At 46.0% G+C, this 19,050-nt stretch overlaps 1 protein-coding gene across 2 annotated transcripts in view; it reads right to left on the bottom strand.

The window, feature by feature from the left end:
• ppp1r16b (protein phosphatase 1, regulatory subunit 16B) overlaps positions 1 to 19,050 on the bottom strand; it is a 57,711-nt gene that overhangs the window by 14,213 nt on the left and 24,448 nt on the right. For both annotated transcript variants that reach the window (XM_031567535.2, XM_031567536.2), the window contains exons 3-4: positions 5,860 to 5,930; positions 12 to 157 (exon numbers count right to left, since the gene is read on the bottom strand). In XM_031567535.2, coding sequence (XP_031423395.1) covers positions 12 to 157; positions 5,860 to 5,930 — 217 coding nt within the window. The remainder of the gene's footprint in view (positions 1 to 11; positions 158 to 5,859; positions 5,931 to 19,050) is intronic.

The following is a 19,050-nucleotide window of genomic DNA, read 5'->3' as shown; positions in this document are numbered from 1 at the left end:
CGAATGCTTACTTGTGGATGAGGACCTTGACGAGCCCGGCATGGCCACAGGTGGCGGCGGCATGTAATGGTGTCCACAGCTCATTGTCCTGGGCGTTTACGTTAGCACCGCGGTCCAGCAAGATCTTCACCATCTCCTCATAGTTATCTATGCAGCACTGAGACAGACAGACAGACAGACAGACAATGCAAACACCAATGATTTACATGAATTGAAGAAATAAAGATTCCTACCATTTAAAAAAACACCTTTCAATATCCTCATCCCAGAGCACCTATGCTTAAACGCGTTTGGCATTGGCCCAGATGGGACACAGGCCGTGGAGCACTTCTGTGGCCATAAACACTTCTGTGGCCATAAACACCTCACAGCAAGCAGGGTCTGCAGCACAGACAGTAGCAGAGCCCCAGAGCCCATCGGCTCACACCCCTATGCCAACAGCTCCCTCCGAGGCAGCAGCCATGTATAAGCAGGCAGGAGCTGCTCCGCTTTCACGCAGACCCAATGACACAGAGCTTTATACAGCCAGAGCAAGGAAATGAAAGGGAGTGGGCTTATACACACACACAGAAAATACCCATATATGTCAATACATGTGCATATATGACCAACCCACCCACCCAGGCATGTGCATGTACACACACACACACACACACACACACACACACACACACACACACACACACACACACGCCCTCATGCAAACCAAACAAACAGTAAAAAATGGAAAAACAAAATCTATTTTCCAGGCAGCAGGGCGTGAACAGTGGGTGGAGGCATTTTCCCATGTAACATGCAGCATGCCAATCCCCCCACCCCCACCCTTTCTAATCTGCGAGCTGATCGGGACTTTTTGGAGCCACATAATGACGTGGGACCCATGGGGTCAAGGCAGGCATGAACGCAAATGACAGTTGGGATGAGATCAGGAAAGGGGTATGGTCAAAAAAAAAAAACAAACAAGCAAAAGCCGCTGCCCTCCCAGCTTCTCTCACTGACGTGCTGCACAGGACGTGTGCATGTGTGTGGGATAAGGGGATAAGTGTGATGGTGGTGAGCTTATTTGTCGTCGAGTGATGGGGTAAGGGGAACAAGTGAAACAGGCCCGGCTTAATTACTTCCTCCTAGAGTGGTCGAAGCACAGCATCCTCTCTGCAGCACTACTGTTTATTTCTATTCAGCACTTCATCCTTCCTCTCTGTCTGTCAAGCAAGGGCTAGAATAGAAAAAAGCATGAACACACACAAACACACACGTATACACACAATCACTCACACACAAACACACACACACACACACAATCACTCTCACACTCACACAACCCCCCACGCCACCCCAACACACATGCACAAATTCACTCAGATAAACATAAACACAATCACTCACACACACACACACACACACACACACACACACACACACACTTGTTGGGGTGAACATTCAGTAGATGAGTAAGTCTGAAGTGACGTTTTTGAAACTTGTGGATTAGAGATATGTGTGAAAAAGCAGGATGTGTAAGAAAACAGCAGCTTGAGATCAGACGCACTCGGAGGGGAACAGGATATGTAAATGCTTCAACGGACGTCAGAACTCAACTGCGTAGAGTTCGAGGAGAACAGCACACACACGCTTTAAAAGCCGAGAGTATTTTACAACGAAGGTTAACGACCACTGAATGCAAACTATTATTGCCGTGTCCCGGGTTTCAAACGTGCCTTTTAAAAAGCGTTGGTAAAACTAATCTGAGAGGCAATTAGTGATACATAATGGAAAGGCTTTGTTGTTTGGCAGGCTGGCCCGTGACAGGCTTCGATTTATGACACATTTAAAACGTGCTCACCCAGGTTCCATGTGCCTTCACTACAGGCTCTAAATCAAGACCCCCCCCCCCCCGCCTCACACACACGAGAACTCAAACATCCTCATCCTCTCGGTTCCTCCGTATGCCTTCACTGTGATCCCTCCTTCCCTCCCTCCCTCCCTCCCTCCTCCACCCACCGATCCCCGACAGAAAGACAATGACATAAAGGAGGACATACTGCTCGTCTTTCATAAGTCCCCCTGCTGAGCCGCTGAGACACACGGCTCTTTGCAGAGAGGCCGACCACGTCCCATGGAGGGCAGATAACAACATGAGCAGTGTTTCTGATGCCTGATAGTGGGCCCGAGGGGAGGGGAGGGGAAAACTGGAGGTGGAAGAGGGAAGAATGGAAAGAGAGAGAGAGAGGGATGATGAACGAGTAGACAAATAGGCTGATGGGAGAACTCGTAAAAAAGCAAGCGAGAAATTATTGTTTTTCACAATTGAAAACAAAGCATTACAAAGCATTACTTCTGCTTTTATTTTCACTTTAGGGAAGTTGTCTGGACACTTGTGAAATGTGTGGTTTCCTAGAGTGTGTGCATATGTGTGTGTGTGTGTGTGTGGGGGGGGGGGTGTTCTGATTCAGTGGAGAGTGAACAATCCCAGGCGGGGCCTCTGGTTCTGCCAGAGTGGCTCTGTGTGATGTGTTGGTGGGGTGCTGGAGCTGGTAGCGGTGGGTGTGGGGGTGTGAGCTCTCTGGAGCCACGGCTCTATGGTCTCCGGGGCATGCAGTGGACTGTGGCGGTGGCTATGAAATGAACATCGCTTGGGCTTTTGTTGGCCCACTGTTCTCTGAGGCTCCTGCAGGAGGACATGCACTCACACATGACTGAGTGCACCGAACTGTGTATGTGTTTACATCTGCACATATTTAGAAAACACCCGTGTGTATACACACACACACACACACACACACACACACACACGGCACAATGACTATGGCCTAATTTTGTTGCAATAAGAAGAACTGTGGAACACAAAATGAATGTTCAGAGCCGACATCTGCCCGCGGTCGCTTTAGTTCTGCCTGTGTGTGTGTGTGTGAGCCACGCCTTGGTAACAGTGGCGAACTTCCTAAGCTGTGAGAATCCATCATGGACACATTAATAATGCTGCAGATAAACTCGCTGTGTCAGAAGCTAATTGTCCCTCCAGCCTAAGGGGAAGAATTCCTCCTGAATGCTAACGAGCGCAGGAAGTGGTAATGAGGTCTGAGGAGCACTTTACTGTGTCGGACCAGAGGAAATATGGGCTACCATACTAATGTCACATACGAAAAGAGAATACATGCCTTCACAAATAACACACACAAATGTGTGTACATATCCAGCATAAGTATTTATTGAGTTTCATATGAAGTATTAACTCATATTAAGTGTCTTTATTACAGTGGATTAAAGTAAATTATGAATAATCCTTCTGCTAATCCAGGGACCTTTCATTGTAGGTGCATACTGTTCCTCAATATACATGATAACCCTTAACCTCAACCTTAACCCCAAGGACATCTTGTACAACGTATGTACAAACGTACAAATATGTGAGACTAGTACGACAGATAATTATGAGAGACTAATGGGAGTGTGTTATGATTATTATGATTAATTAAGAACATGGTACTTAAGGACACTCAAAAGACCACATATAGGCCATATATTCATAGAATGGGGGGGCTACAATATGGTGGATTTAAAATCATTCTAACCATGCTGTTATTACTCAAACCATCATTCCACAAACGATCATTCGTACATGCTTAAAGCACTTGTTGCTTTGTTGACAGTGTTGCTTTGTCTCGTAGCAGTTTAGTTTTGGAGCTTCAGCTTCAGTTTGCAGTGAAACATCCATGTAAACAAATACTTAAAATCAGAGTGACTGGCATTACTTAATCCATTACCTTGTACAGCTGCTGTATACAAATACCATAGACAAATAGATAGATTCATTTTTGACAACCACTATCAATACTCTCCGCTTAGAATGACACAATGGAAAACTGTCCAACCCACAAACAGGCAGACAGGCAGGCAGACACAGACAGACAGACAGACAGACAGACAGACAGACAGACAGACAGACAGACAGGTGTCCCTGCATGTTTTTCTGACTGGAACAGGTGAGAGCCAGTAAATGGACACGTGAGAACCAGACGCCACCTCAATTTAGCCCCTGACAACCTTCAGTCGTCTTGGGGTCAGGGAGGGAGCGGTAGAAGAGATGGAATGGCGGGGTAGAATTAAGCAGTCGTCACATGTCAGTCCCCCAGCAATCCCAGCCCTTTCATGACACATTAACCTTCCACCACACAAAGACAGACAGTGATCGAAATGAATGGAGAGGGAAGGAGAAAAGAAATTGAAAGAGTATAGAGAGAATAGAAGAGGAAAAAAATGTGAGGGAGATAAAAGAAAGAAAGAAAGAAAGAAAGAAAGAAAGAAAGAGAAAGACTGTGTGAGACAGAGCGATAAACACACAGACTATCGATGCCAGGTGGGACAATGATTAATATCCCCCCTCGAAGGAGTGTGGCAGTCTGAACGGCCCCTCCGCCAAGCCTCAGTGAACGGGCCTTAAGCATCAGCCCAGGCCAAGCCACACATTCCCCTCGGAGCCCAGCCTGCCACCTCCACCTCCCTGGGCCGCCTCACAGCCATAACACAGATTGGGAAATGCATTTAAGTGTGAACGATTCCCAAAGGCGTCCTTAATTCCAGGTGTGATTCAATATTATTTTTTCATTTCACGGCGAGCCCCGGCAGTTCACAGCCTGGAGGGGGTGAGCCAAAATGAGGGTGGAGAGAGAGAGAGAGAGAGAGAGAGAGAGAGAGAGAGAGAGAGAGAGAAAGGTGACGGTGTGTGAGAGAGAAAAAAAAAACAGAATTTTGCCAGGAGGATGACAATATTACATCCTGGTGTGACTTATATGTCATCTCTCTTTCTAGTTGCTTTAGCATCTGTCTGGCTACAGTGGAGCGGACAGAGACATTTATCCTCCAGCTCCCACCATAAATTCAGGCCCTCCCAACACGGATGCCATCAAAATCCATGGACTTAGGACCTCGATCAGCCAGCGATTACAAACAAATGACAATCTCAGTTTACATAACACCACAATAACAAAACCTCCTATCTCCTCAATAAAACAAAACAAAACAAAAACAAAACAAAAAAGAGGGTTGTCCATGACTACCCACACGACAGCTCATCTCATCTCTCAACAATCAATCGCAGATGTAGCCATGACTGCAGCTATGCAGAAGCAGACGCCGAGATATAGGGATGTATTAGTAGTATAGTAGATTGAGATGTGGGCTTTGCGCAGACAGGGAAGTAGCAAGCAGTTATCTGCCGTTCATTGAGCCACCAAAAGGTCTAAATCTGTGTATAAGCCTGCCACTCACTGCCAAGGGAAAGCCAGTGGATTAGCCCATCTGGCGGTGCGAGGCTGAGGGCTGAAGGTCAATCTGTTTTTTTTCCTGGCTGGTGGTCGACCCGCGCTTCAGCCTGGTCCGGCGCCCATCACTACCTCACAGCCATGCAGCGCTATGCCCTTCACTTGCGACGATACATGAAGAGTGGCCTACCATGCTGTACTCAGTCGATCATTTCATGCATCAAAAGGATGTTTGGTCCAAAATGCACTGCAACTAAAGCCCTATTGTTACCATTTCCATGGCAAACCCTGAGGGCAATAATCCCCTTAGCTGTAACTAAACACTTAGTGAGGGTGTCCAGCCACTCTTCTCCTTCCCCTGGTCATTTGCCTAATGATTTGGATCATTGTGTTCAGGGAAGTGGGTCACCTCAGGTAATGAACTTAACGGAACTACTTAGAGAAGGGAAGCAGGAACATTCCAGAATCCTTAAAACATGTCAACATGGACAGAGTGGATGAAACTGAACTAATGCAATACCAACCGGCAGGTGTGAATGTGTGTGAATCTGTACGTGTAAGTGGAGCCCAATGGGTACCGCTGTGATTGAGAGAGCTGTACCTGGTGCAAAGCGGTGAGGCCGTCTTCGTTGCAGAGGTCAGGGCTGACGTTATTCTTCAGTAGGTATCGCACTGTAAGAGAGGGGGGCAGAGATGCTTGGTTAAGCCACAGACAATAGAACATATGTTATTTGGCACACAGACCTATGAGGTTGATGCACACTGACAAATCACATCTGCAGGTTCACGGCCCCAAATGTAGGGGAACAGTTATGTAACCGGCACGATGGTGAATGAAATAATGCATAGTGAGATACAGGTCAGGTACTGTAGTGGTCTGAGGCACAGGTTTGTTTGGGGGGGGGGGGGGGGATACAAAAACAAAATAAAAAACGAAGAACAACAACAAAAAACTGGCTGTTGTTATTCTTGGGATTGTGACGTGTGGCTCCAAACACCAACGCATTGCCCACATGTCCCCAGGGTGTCCTGAACGCAGCTTTACTCCGCAGCTGATACGCTGCTCTTTCAGCCCACCCACGCCACATTGGGCGACCGGCCGTTTCATAACACCTTAATTAAGCTGCTCCAAAACTCCCTTTCTCTGTCCACAATATGAGCGTTTTACCCCAAATCACCTCCAACATGTTATCAAACTAACCTTGGGGAATAAGCACGGCTGATGTGAGAAAATTTGAACTGTGTCTGTATGTGTGAGTGTGTGTTTTTTTTGTTTGTGTGTGTGTGACTGTGAGTGTGTGCCTGCATGTGTGCGTGTAATGAATGTGTGCGTGCAAATGTGTTTGCTTTTATATGTATGTGTGGGTGTATGTACTCATGCTTGTATTTTGTGGTGTGTGCGCATGCCGTTGTGTGTTTGGTTTTGTGTGTGAGAGTGTATGTGTGTGTGTGTGTGTGTGTGTGTGTGTGTGTGTGTGTGTACATGTGGTGAGTGTGTGTGTGTTCGTTAAGCTCCGTGTTTGTGATGCACTGCAGACATGTGAGTGGAGATGAGCAGACATGCTGGCTGATGCCAGGCTGATCTGCCACTGGTTGCTTTGTGGTGGTGGTGGTGGTTTTTTTTCATCCAGCATCATTATCCCCCAGTCTGGCAGCTTGCCCCTGGGCTGAAATTATTAGCAAAAGTGAGGACTCAGGGAGAACTGGGAGAGTGCCCACAGTAGTTAGTTAGAGTGTGTGTGTGTGTGTGTGTGTGTGTGTGTGTGTGTGTGTGTCCCATTGCCATTGTTGCATTTCCATCGTAGTTGTATGTGGTTGTACCACTACAACCACTACATGGTGATGCCAGTTGCATAGTGTCTAGAAGAGAATCACGCATGCATGGGTTTGTCAGTGTTTGTCTTCAGAGGTGGTGTCTGTGTGTGTGTGTCGGCATGTGTGTCTGGGTGTGTGTGTGTCTTTGTGTGTGTCTCTGTGTGTGTGTGTGTGTGTGTGTGTGTGTGTGTGTGTGTGTGAGTGTGTGTGTATTAGTGTCTGTGGGTGGATTTGGTCTGCTGCCGACTCCTAACACGGCCGTAATCTCTCGGGTGACTCGGTCAGTGCAGCACAGGACACCAAAGATTTGGGCTGGCAATCAACGGCAGGGAAGTAATCTTCACATCTACACAGATGTCCCCTAAGACCAGAGCCCACTCTCCACACACGCACACACACACAGCAAGCATATAAAACCAGCGGGTAAACTTCTCAACACCTTCTTCCACACACCCACACGGCGGCTGAGGGGCACCACGGCGCTCATCCCCACTGCTGTGCCCAGGGGCAACCAGAAAAGCCCCTCTGTAACAGCTCTCCCCCTTTTTTTCTCTCTCTCTCTCTCTCTCTCTCTCTCTCTCTCTCTCTCTCTCTCTCTCTCTCTCTCTCTCTCTCTCTCTCTCTCTCTCTCTCTCTCTCTCTCTAATGCCTCATCAGAGCGAGTGCAATGGAAAACAAAGACAACAAGTGTGTGTGGGGAAAAGTGAAGTTGGCCAGGCCCACACCAGGGATAGTTCCTGTTCCCTCCAGTGGAGGATGGGAACTACCTGCCTTCCTCCTTCTCACACAGAGAGACTCTGGGGCTGTGGCTGCTCTGGCCAATATGTCTCGCAATGTAGAGAGGATGACAGGAAGGAGAGAGACAGGCTGGGGATATGGGCACTTCCTTGGGGTCCGAGAGGAGAGAAGACAGGAACGAGGAGAAATGAAGAGAGGAGAGGAGAGGAGATGAGAGAAGACAGGAAAGAGGAGAAATGAGAAGAGGAGGGGAGAGGAGAGAAGACAGGAAAGAGGAGAAATGAAGAGAGGAGAGGAGAAGAAAGGAGAGGGGGTATTTTGTCTAATGCCAAGGCTGCTGCCACTGGCTGCTTCCGTCGCCTGTTTGCCTGTGCCACCCTGTGATTCATCACCATTAGTGCCACACTCACTCTGCCCGAGCTGGATCAGTGGGCACAGATGTTCTTTGTCAGCACCATGGCCTGTGACGGCAAACACACGCACACACACAGTTTATGCAGAGACTGACAAATTCATGCAGGTGCATACACACACATATGCACGTATACTCTCTTTCCCCTACACATGCGTGCGCCCGCGCACACACACACACACACACACACACACACAAATTCACACAGGTGTGCACACACTTCCTTCCCCTGCTACACACACACACAGACACACACACACACAAACACCCCCCTCATCTAATTTCCAATTCAGCACGCCTGTTCCTCTCCTGAACAAGTACAATTGTCCAGATTCGGTTATTTGACTGCTCTTGGCATGGAGGCACAGACACCTGGCTAATAACTCATGGCTGGAACATCAGGCCTCACAGCTTCCTGTTCTGCCCTCCCCTGACAACCAGCCAGTGCCAGTGCCAGTGCCGCCGACGCCACCGTCGAAACATCAGGGCCTCTGCACGCTGATACGAGCAGTCAGGCATACAAATCATACCCGCCCAGTGCATGCTGGGATGGAGGTGGCTCTGAGGGAGGCTGTGGGTAGGAGTGGATTAGAGGAGGAGAAGGAGAGGGAGAGAGAGAGAGAGAGAGAGAGAGAGAGAGAGAGGGAGAAGGAGAAGGAGGACGAGAAGGAGAAGGAGAAGGAGAAGGAGAAGGAAAGAACTGAGAAAGAGAAAAAAAAACAAGTAGGGGTTTCTGGCACTGGCACCAATGAGATGCTGGCTGGCTGATACTTGCAAACACACATCTGCCAGAGCATAACTGCAAGCCCACACAACAGTACTGTGAGGATGTGCATGGGTGTCAACTAGACCAGAGAGAGAGAGAGAGAGAGAGAGAGAGAGAGAGAGAGAGAGAGAGAGAGAGAGAGAGAGAGGGAGAGGGAGAGGGAGAGGGAGAGGGAGAGACGGAGAGCTCTGCTGTTTTTAATGAGAGGGCTCTTCACAGTCCAGATCCTCACCCGAAGATTCTGCCTCTTCACTGCGAGCCTTTAATCAGTTATGGAGCACCAAAACACACACACACACACACACACACACACACACACACACACACACACACACACACACACACACACACGAACACACACACACATGTGCACAAACACCCCTCGAGCATGTACACTCACACAAGCACACACATAAATGGCTTTACATGCGCACACAAATACAGCCATAGATGTATGCACACACAAACATTCATACACCCTCATAAATACTACTTGAACACACGAACACACACACACACACACACAAAATGCAAACTATACATACACACATACACACATACTCGACCCCAGCATTAGATGGCCCAGGAGAGGACTATTTTAAAGTCTCCTCCCAATCCCCCTCTGGACCTAATCCCATTGATTGAGACAAACAACTTCATTGGGGCTAATTATAGATTATCCTGCTCGCCTGAAACAGATGCATCAGTTCCATATGCTAAGCCCAGGGCTGCGCATCGGGCTCCTGGACACACAGCAACGCACGGCACAGCACCGCACGGCACAACAGAGCAAGAGGCCCCCAGTCAGGCTTTACACACACTAGAGTGCACTTCAGAGAAACCCTCTGACAACCCTCTCTCGGTCTCGGCCTCTCTCTGTCTGTCTCCATCCCTCCCTCCCTCTGTTTCTCTTTCTCGATGGGTTTCAACATCCTCTACCAAGAGACCACAGCTGGCTATAAATGGAAACCTGTATTTGACAGAAGACGACGAGTGATCTGAGAGGGGCAGAAGAGACAGAGAGAGACAGAGACAGAGACAGAGACAGAGAGAGAGAGAGAGAGAGAGAGAGAGAGAGAGAGAGAGAGACAGAGATTAAAGGAGGACTGAGCGATGACGAATTCTGTTAGGTTGATTCGTATCTACTTATTATTTATTCCGTGTGTCTACCATCTCCCAAGCAAGAGACTGACTCCTGATCCAGTCCAGATAGCTGTTCCTCTTACTGCTCATAAAAACCAGGTCACCATGGTTATTGTCTTATCTCTTTTTCCCCCCGATGTTTAATTTTGTCCTCAAAAAAAAAAAAAGAGAGAATAAACGAGAGTGCGAATGAATCTCTCTCAAACGACTTCCTGGGCGGGTGTGGCACATACCGAGCCAGGGAGGGGGTCAAAGATGCTTCCCAAAAGATAACAGAAACGTCAATAAACAAGAGCAGAGGGGCGCCGGACCCCGCCCACAGCCTGCCTTTATCGGACAACCGGACCGGCAGCAGCCGGAGGAAGATACTGCGGCCAGCGGCCATTACGGCTCGAAACAGATGGTTAGATAGGAGGACGCTGGCGAGCTAACTCAGACCGCTGGAGCTTCCACAATCGGGAAGATATCAGGGCACTTCAGTCTCACCGGAGAAAAGCCGGGTCAGAAGAGGCTGAAGGATACTCAGTGGGGTGTGTGTGTGTGTGTGTGTGTGTGTGTGTGTGTGTGTGTGTGTGTGTGTGTGTGTGTGTGTGTGTGTGTGTGTGTGTGTGTGTATGCAAGCTGGTGGGTGGGTGGGTGTGTATGGACATTCACTCAGTGTGTGAGAAAGTGTGTGTGTGCAAGTATGTGTGTATGTGCATGAAGCTTGTGTGTGTGCGCGTGTGCACACCAGAGAAAGAGAGAGGGAGAGAGAGAGAGAAAGAGAGAGTGAGTATACCACTAGCAAGACAAGTCATTCTCAAACTGTTCAACCTTATTATGAGATCAGGGTATTTTCCTGTGGTGTGGAATCATGGATTGATAACCCCATTACATAAAATGTTTTGATACAATGAGCCCAAATAACTACTGTGGGATCTGTGTGACCAGCATCCTAAGCAATGCATTCTGTAATATACTACACGGTTCATACACATTTTTGGCAATCATTTTCCATTACGTTTCCATGCGTTTGAGGTACATTTTCATGACCATACATTAAGTCGAACCTTTGAATAGAAAGGTCCCATAATGTGTTTCCAAAAGGTATTGTTATTATCCAAAAGAGCAATTAAGAGTAATCCTTTACTACTGTTTAAAGAAAACTGAACACAAAATATAAATTCAAAAAATGTGTTGACCATACCGGATCGATATTCTACTTGTAGCACACAAATTACCCTTCAGTACGCATGCCCTTTAAAAGGACCTTTTGTCTGCCATCATGCTAACTTCACCACGGCCAAGTGATGTGATCTGCCCAAACATATTGTTTAACCAATAGGCCACAGATTTTTCTCAGTCGATCTTAACTGAACCACATACAGTATACTCTAATATACAGATTTGTGTGAAGCAAAGGTCTACACTATACTAAAAGGCATATACTGGGAAAATGAATGCTGTGCTCAAATGAAAAACAGTACCGAGTTTTAATTAAAACAGGGTAGAGGAGTTAGGAAGGGTTGCAGCCAGTCAAAAGACCAATGCTCTTCAACATATTCATCAGTGAGCTAGCTGTAGCAATCAATCAATCAATCAATCAATCAATCAATCAATCAATCAATCAATATGTCTTGGACTTGTACTCGACAGCACATATATTAAATGCCTTCTCTTTGCAGATGATATGCTGCTATTCACCTTCACATCAGACAAAAATTATCTTTAAAAAAAAAATCTAGAGCATCTGAAAAAAGAATCAACTTGAAAAAGGAAGGTTTAATCTAGCATTGAAAAACCTGGCCAACAAGATATCAAATAGCAAACAAAAATAACATCAACAACATAACTAATATGCATTACATAACATTCTAGGAGGAAGAAATGAAATCAAACAACAAAGTGGAAATCTACAAAACCCTAAACAGAAAGTCCTGTAAAACACCATATCTAATTAACATTAAAGATAGGGACAAAATAATTCAAACAGAATACAGAGTAAGTAATCATCACCTACAAACAGAGGTCAGCAGGCATAAAAGAACATGGATGCCTAGCAATAAGCAAACATGTGGGTACTGTGTACAAGATATAGAACATTAGGAACATTTTCTTCACATTCTTGCCTCAATACGGGAAGCATTTTTTGAAAAAAAAAAAACATGGCAATGAGTTTGAAAATGTATCTCCTGAATTACCCATATTATTGGATGCACAAGCTTAGCGACAGAATATGAGATCACCTGCCATAACAAAAGGGCAACTCTTTAACTCTTAAAGTGGCATAATGCAGTAATTGTACTTCAGGGTTAGGGTTAGGATAAGCAGTTTTACCTTAAAATCACAGCTTAAAAAAAATTGGGGCGCTACAATGACTTTTAATATGGAGAATCGCTTCCGTGCCGTTGCCATACTAGGGTCCATAGGCATATTACTGGGTTATGTAGGTTTGGCTGAAGCCGCCCGGTTTCTACTGTCTGTCGAACTAGTAAGTAGCTTATTTGCCGTCTTGCTTTGTCTTGTGTTGCACTTGCTTGATGTTTGACTGTGTTAGGACAGTTGTTGACTAACTAGTTTGTCATAGTGTCAAAGTAAGCACATTTCAAGCGGTTTCGCTAGTTTTCGCCGCTAGCATCTCGTTAGCGATTAGCAATTGTTCCGTTATGCTGCTTTAATGGAAGAATGTTACCATAACTCATACGGATATGAAATCATATGATTAATAAATTGCAACTAATTCAAATTCAACAGACTTATGTATATATGTTGGTGGGTAAATCTACACTGTGTACATGGATGTGTAAATGGTATACTCTGTTACATGATAATTACTTTTCTTTAATTCTTCTTCTTTTTCTTCTTTTCTTTTTATCTTTTTCATTCACAGTACACCTTACAAAATATTCATGTAAAGTCAATAACTATGTACACTCTACATAGTTTCAAACTTGTGCAACAATGAGTTCATTCATTCATGCCAATGAAGCATAATTTGATTCGATTTGATTTGAAAAAGAGAGAGAGAGAGAGAAAGAGAAAGACAGAGAGAGAAAAAGAGAGAGAGAGAGTGTGTGAGAGAGAGAGTGGAGGGTGGCTCACAGCGGGAGGGTGAATAGTGTTGATCGCAGCCTATCCACCGACATCTGTTGGGCTTTCATAATATCGCAGAGGACACCACCAAAATTGCCCAGCTTTAGGCCAAAAAAAGCACTTAGGAAGCATACACACACACACACACACACACACACACACACACACTCACTCACCCACCTCACTCACTCACTCACCTCACACACACACATTCTGTCAGGGGATGGGAAATTCTCAAATAAGCTGCCTACTCAAGCAGCACCGACATCACATTAACATCACATCGACTTAATTCCATAAATGCACACCCTTCCCTCCTCCTGGATGAGAAGCAGGATATGGCAGCTGTAAATCCCTCCTGCAGAACTTGACATTGGCTTTAACAGGACGTTGGGGAAAGAAAAATGGAGATCCATTTTTATAATTAGCCATGTGTGTGATATAATGAATGAATCATTAAAGAACTATTAAAGACCTTGTTTTAATGTCGTCCCCGTGTGTGGAGGCACTGACACTAATAGGGCTCTCCTGTCTTAAGGCCCCGTCACACCATGACGTTCTGGTCAACGTTCTATGATGTTAGAGGAAACGTTGGTAATCATCCATGGTCGCTGGAATTGCGCCAGAAGAGCTTTGTGTGAAAGCTGGTGAACGCTGTAATCGTCGGTGATCGGAGGAGAACGCTGGTCCAAAAAAAAAGTTTTGAACATGCACAAAAGTTCTCATGGAGATCAGCGTTCTTCAACGTTTCATTTAAACGCTGGAGAACTTTCGTGGAAAGTTTTATTAACTTTGCACGCGTTTGGCTATCATAGTCAGTCGTTGGGTAAGGTAGACTGAGTACAGTTGATGCACCCGAAATAACTTATGTGCGCAGCAATCCTGAGACGTGATTTTTAGTTTGGACATGTCTACTAACGTCCTCTTTGATCCAGGGAAATTTGAGCACCTAACCCATCTCTCGTAGGAAGATATCGGCGAAAGTTTTTTCACCAATTGAAGATCTTGATTTTATCATGTCCCTTCTACAATTAATATGTTATTAACCATACGTGATCAACAAACGCAACTTACATCATTGCAAACGTTATTCTGTGCACTATAAATCTACATATTCCATGCTATCATGTCATGCAAGGTCATTGCATAATCTAGCGAAAAGCGGAGTGGAGGGTATATATGCTTGCTTGAGCCCAGCATGAAGTAGATGTACTGAACTTGAACATAGCTGAGCACTGTTATAGCTGGTGCTGTTCCATGGCAGATGGATATGATATGAAGACTCTTGTGACATGGACAATGTGTGTGGATGTGTTGATGTTTTCTAATAATAAACATTGAGAAACACAAATTTAGTGTCAAATTTAAATAATTTATTTTAATAACATAAAACCCCAGGAATAACGCCCGTTATTTCGTAAATCACAGTCATAATAACAGTAAATCTTCGTCCGAAGACATTGCTAGTGAAAGAGGCTTTGTATTCTTCTTACTTTCAGCAGGATTTATCATCTTCTTACTTGCAGCAGCGCTAGTAGCAGACACGTCAGCACACGTTTGTCGCGCACAAGTGACACGTCACAAGTCGCGGTTACATGCTCCTCATGCGTGAGTCCCACGTTAGTAGTCATGCGTCAGTCCTACGCTATTCTTTCGTTAAGTCACACGCCAGATGTGTCCACATCGCCCTAGAACGCTCGAAATTGAACGATTAGAAAGTTCAGAGAACGTTGACCAGAACGTCATGGTGTGACAGGGCCTTTACCAATGGAGAAACAGCTAGTGGCTAAGACGCTACTGAACAACAGGCCTAATCACAGACACTTACAAAACACTGCACTAGCTATCCACAGCCGAAATTACTTCGACTTCGCACAGAAACGCTTCGTCTCGGAAATCAGGGCGAATTCTCTCAGCAGCGACAGCGTGCCAATGAGGCGTTCAGGCACCGATGTCATTTCTAATGGACGCTGAATCACAGCGTAACTCTTTGGCAATTAAAAATCCATTTAAAGCTACAGCAGTGGACTCATGCATGCAGGCAGGCAGGCAGGCAGGCAGGCAGATCCCAAAGTACTGCAGAGGAGCAGAGGAGCAGGAGCAGCGCCTGCTCCCTCCCCAGCTTAAGTGCACTTTGTTGTGCGGATGCTGCAGCAGGGAGTGGGCACAGGGGGTGGTCTCCACCTACAGCTCCCCTGATGACAGAGAGGTGCTGGGGTTCGGCTTATTTACGGCTCCCGCACCACAGCCTGGTGGCCTACTTTCTGGGGCCGGAGGATTAGCTTGTTCAGTTGAGGTACTCTGAGGTGTGTGGGTGAGTATGCTTGTTTGTGTGTGTTTGTGTGTGTGTGTGTGTGTGTGTGTCAGCAGACCTGCATCCTGCCTCTACTCTGTCTGTGTGCTTTGTAGGTGTGTGTGTGTGTTTTTTTTTTTTTTTTCCTTCATAAGATTGAGTTTGTGAGTGGAAGTCGGTATGAGGGAATATTCTTTCATGTGTTTGTATGCCTGAATTGGATATGAGTGAGTGAGGTAGGGAGACATTAATGAAAAGTCAGAGAGAGAGAGAAAGTAAAGGAAAGAAAGAGAGTGAGCTGAAAGCTGTCAAATGAGGCCTCAGCACACAGATGCTCAGCTGACGCGCCTCTTCCCAAGTTCCCCAGTGACTCTCGCTCCTTTCATGCCCTCCTCTGAAAGGAAAAGCGCGGAGAGAAGAAGAAGAGGGCACTGGGGAGGGAGCAAATACAGGAAGAAAAAATTGGGACTTTACAGACATCTGTTTCTGGGAAACCATCGCTGATCTGTTTTGACATCGCTGAGGCAAGAGCGTCCACTTCACACAGCCACTCCCCACTGTGACTATCTACTGGGAACAATTCTGTGCTTAAAAAAATGATGTTTTGGACTCTTTTTATCATATTGAATAAACAGGTAAAATGTTATATTTCTATTACAGAGCAAAGGCACTAGTTATAATCTCAGCTTTAATCTTTAATTCACAAGGGACATTGCAGTGAGAGTGAGCTTCTGCCTCGTGCACAGAAACATTCATTTGTCCTTACTTTCTGGGTTCTGTGAGCAGAATGGAATCATTTTTGAACTCTCAGTTTTGCAGGAAACATGAGACTCCCTTCCCTATCTCCCGCCCTCCGACTCTGTCCAATTAGATACGGTATGCAGAGTAACAAGCAGATATCAAAGGAATTAAGATAACCAACCAACCAGCCACCCCCCAGCCCTCCACCACCCTCCCATTACAAGCGAAAGAGGCATGGAGGCATTTCCGTGCATGGAGACAGATGCGTTCACAGGCAAACGTCACAGTCGACCGAAAGAGACACAAGCTAATTCTCTGTTCGCCTAAAGCGCTACAGCTTACAGATGGGGGAATGCAAGGAAGCTCAAAGCTCGTTAAACATGACTGCTTGTGTGAGCGAAGTCTAAAGAACAACAATACCAGAGGCAGCTAAAAATCTCCCTGTGTGTGTAGCTGTCACTGTGCAAGTCTGAAATAAAGATAAATATTCCTCAAACAATGGATAATTTACATGCGCAAACAGACCACACGAACCAACACAAATCCATGACAAAGTACATCTATAATACATTGAAAAGGACAAACGGGATTTTCAAATCAATCTTGAAATGGTGATTGGAACACACTGCAGCAGAGCTGATTGCAGGACAATTGACCCTCTGGCCTTCTCACCATCACCACTTCAATCATCATCATCATCAACATCTGACAGTCAATAAGGCCTTAATAGCCACGTTTCCACTATGTGGCCTCAAGGCAGGAGATAGCCCCGCAGTATTGCCCTAAAACCCGCCCATAACATGCTGCCTCAGTGTAAACGGCATCCATCCTACCCATTTCACAAGCGAGTGGGAAGTTCAGATTTAGGCATCATGCGATGTCTGGATGCGACCTACAGTTCAGGAAAGGAATACCATGGAAACCGAAAGTGGCTGTTTGTTTGCTGTTGATGATCTTGGCTTGGTGGGACGTACAGTAAACCCTCATATAAAGCACATCCTTCATGGCGTAAAGACTCATCGGACTTTTATTGCTTAAAATGGTCATGGAATAGAGGCTAATTTAGCAAATCACAATAGCCTGAAGACGCAGCTTTAACATAAGACGGCTAACAGTATAGGCCTAGTTTGCTATTTAAATAAGTAGCCTTTAGTATCTCTAAAGCACACCATGGGCTAGCATAACATGCTAATCGTTCCTCGCAATAAATTCGTTTTAAATGATCATCCAATCTGAATTTGATGGCAATTAAACATCCATACATATTGTGTTCATTTGAGTTTTGTACTGAAATAAGTTGAGCTTTGATCTCCATGCGCCTGTAACAGACTTTGTTTGTAATTGATGCACACCCTGGTGGTTGTACAACTCAACATTTCTTATCGTTTATGCACATCAACAAGTCGGGTATTACAGTCGTGTTGGTTGTTCGCCCCTACTTGATCAAGCTACCATTGCACATTCTTATTAGCTGAAATAATGTATTATGCAGAGCCCTGATTTCGCATGCTGACCAGCTCCAACGATTCTCCATTTTTTATTATCTGTTATCGGTTATTTGGTAGTATGCAAGTTATTTGATAGTGACTAGTTGTCTTGTTTTGCTGTTGAACCTCTCTTGCCTGACTCCTACCTTAAACCTTTTTACTAACACAGCTTCAAGCAGCAGCTAGCCCTGTTTGGCCCAGAAAACCCTGGCCGTTGGCCCAGAGGAGGGATGATCAAGCCCCGAAAGTGACAATGGAAACGCAGCTGGCCTTGGCATGCACTGGCTCACCTGTGTTTGGCCCGATAGTGGAAACGCAGCTAATGAGACCGATGACTCTCCCAGGTTAACTTAATCCATGGCTGTTTGGTAATCCCAATGCCATTTACCGTCCACCCAATCCCCCACTGGGCATCAACTGAGGGCAGGGGGGGAGGGGGAGGAGGGATGGTGGTGGGGGGATGGGGTCGCAGATATGCTGAATAGGGAGGAAGGGATTGTAATTCCCACATCATCCAATTTAGTCCCTGGAGATTACTCATGCCTTCCCCCCACAGCAAACTATACCCCACTCCAGAAATGCCACATATGCATACAGAAGGTGGACACAGACACACACTGCGTTACATTGTGCTTTTGCAAACATGCACTGATATATCTAGGCAGTGCACACGCACGCACGCACGCACGCACGCACGCACGCACGCACGCACGCACGCACGCACACACACACACACACACAGAGAGACACATACATAAACAATCTAGTCCAGACAATGACTCATTCCTTGAGAACATCAGCCTTTGGACAGCCATCACTTTTCCTCAGCCACTGTGGGAGATGGGTGAAGAAGGCATTTAGATTTGGCCTTTGTGGTGAATCAAATGGAACTGAAAAAGCTCATCTCGCCGTACAATTTTCCACACACCTCCCGGGCAGGCTTTTCGGGGAGTAAACGCCCGTGATTATGCTAAAACGCCAGCATACTACTGCTGATCAATTCATCAGGTATTCGGAGAGCACACAGACCCTACCTGTAGGGGAGAGGCTACGCAGTGGCCGTAAATCTCATCAGGAGAGTTTGGCTGAGGGGGGCTGACAGCTCCTTATGAACCCATTTTCCAAATCATTCGTCTCTGCCAACCCCTTCCCCAATCCCCAGGTAAGGTGGATTTTAAACGCTGCTGCCACTCAACGGGGGGAAATTAACACCACTACAATCATATTCAAGACAGAGCAAAGGTTGTCAAAGTGAAAGATAAAGATAAAAGGGTCACAGGAAATAAGAGATGGAAAGCTTAAAGGGGGGATTTACGGCGTTGTCT

This window comes from Clupea harengus, chromosome 5, assembly GCF_900700415.2.
Source record: "Clupea harengus chromosome 5, Ch_v2.0.2, whole genome shotgun sequence".
Lineage (NCBI taxonomy): Eukaryota > Metazoa > Chordata > Actinopteri > Clupeiformes > Clupeidae > Clupea > Clupea harengus.
This window is presented reverse-complemented; position numbering and strand designations above follow the sequence as displayed.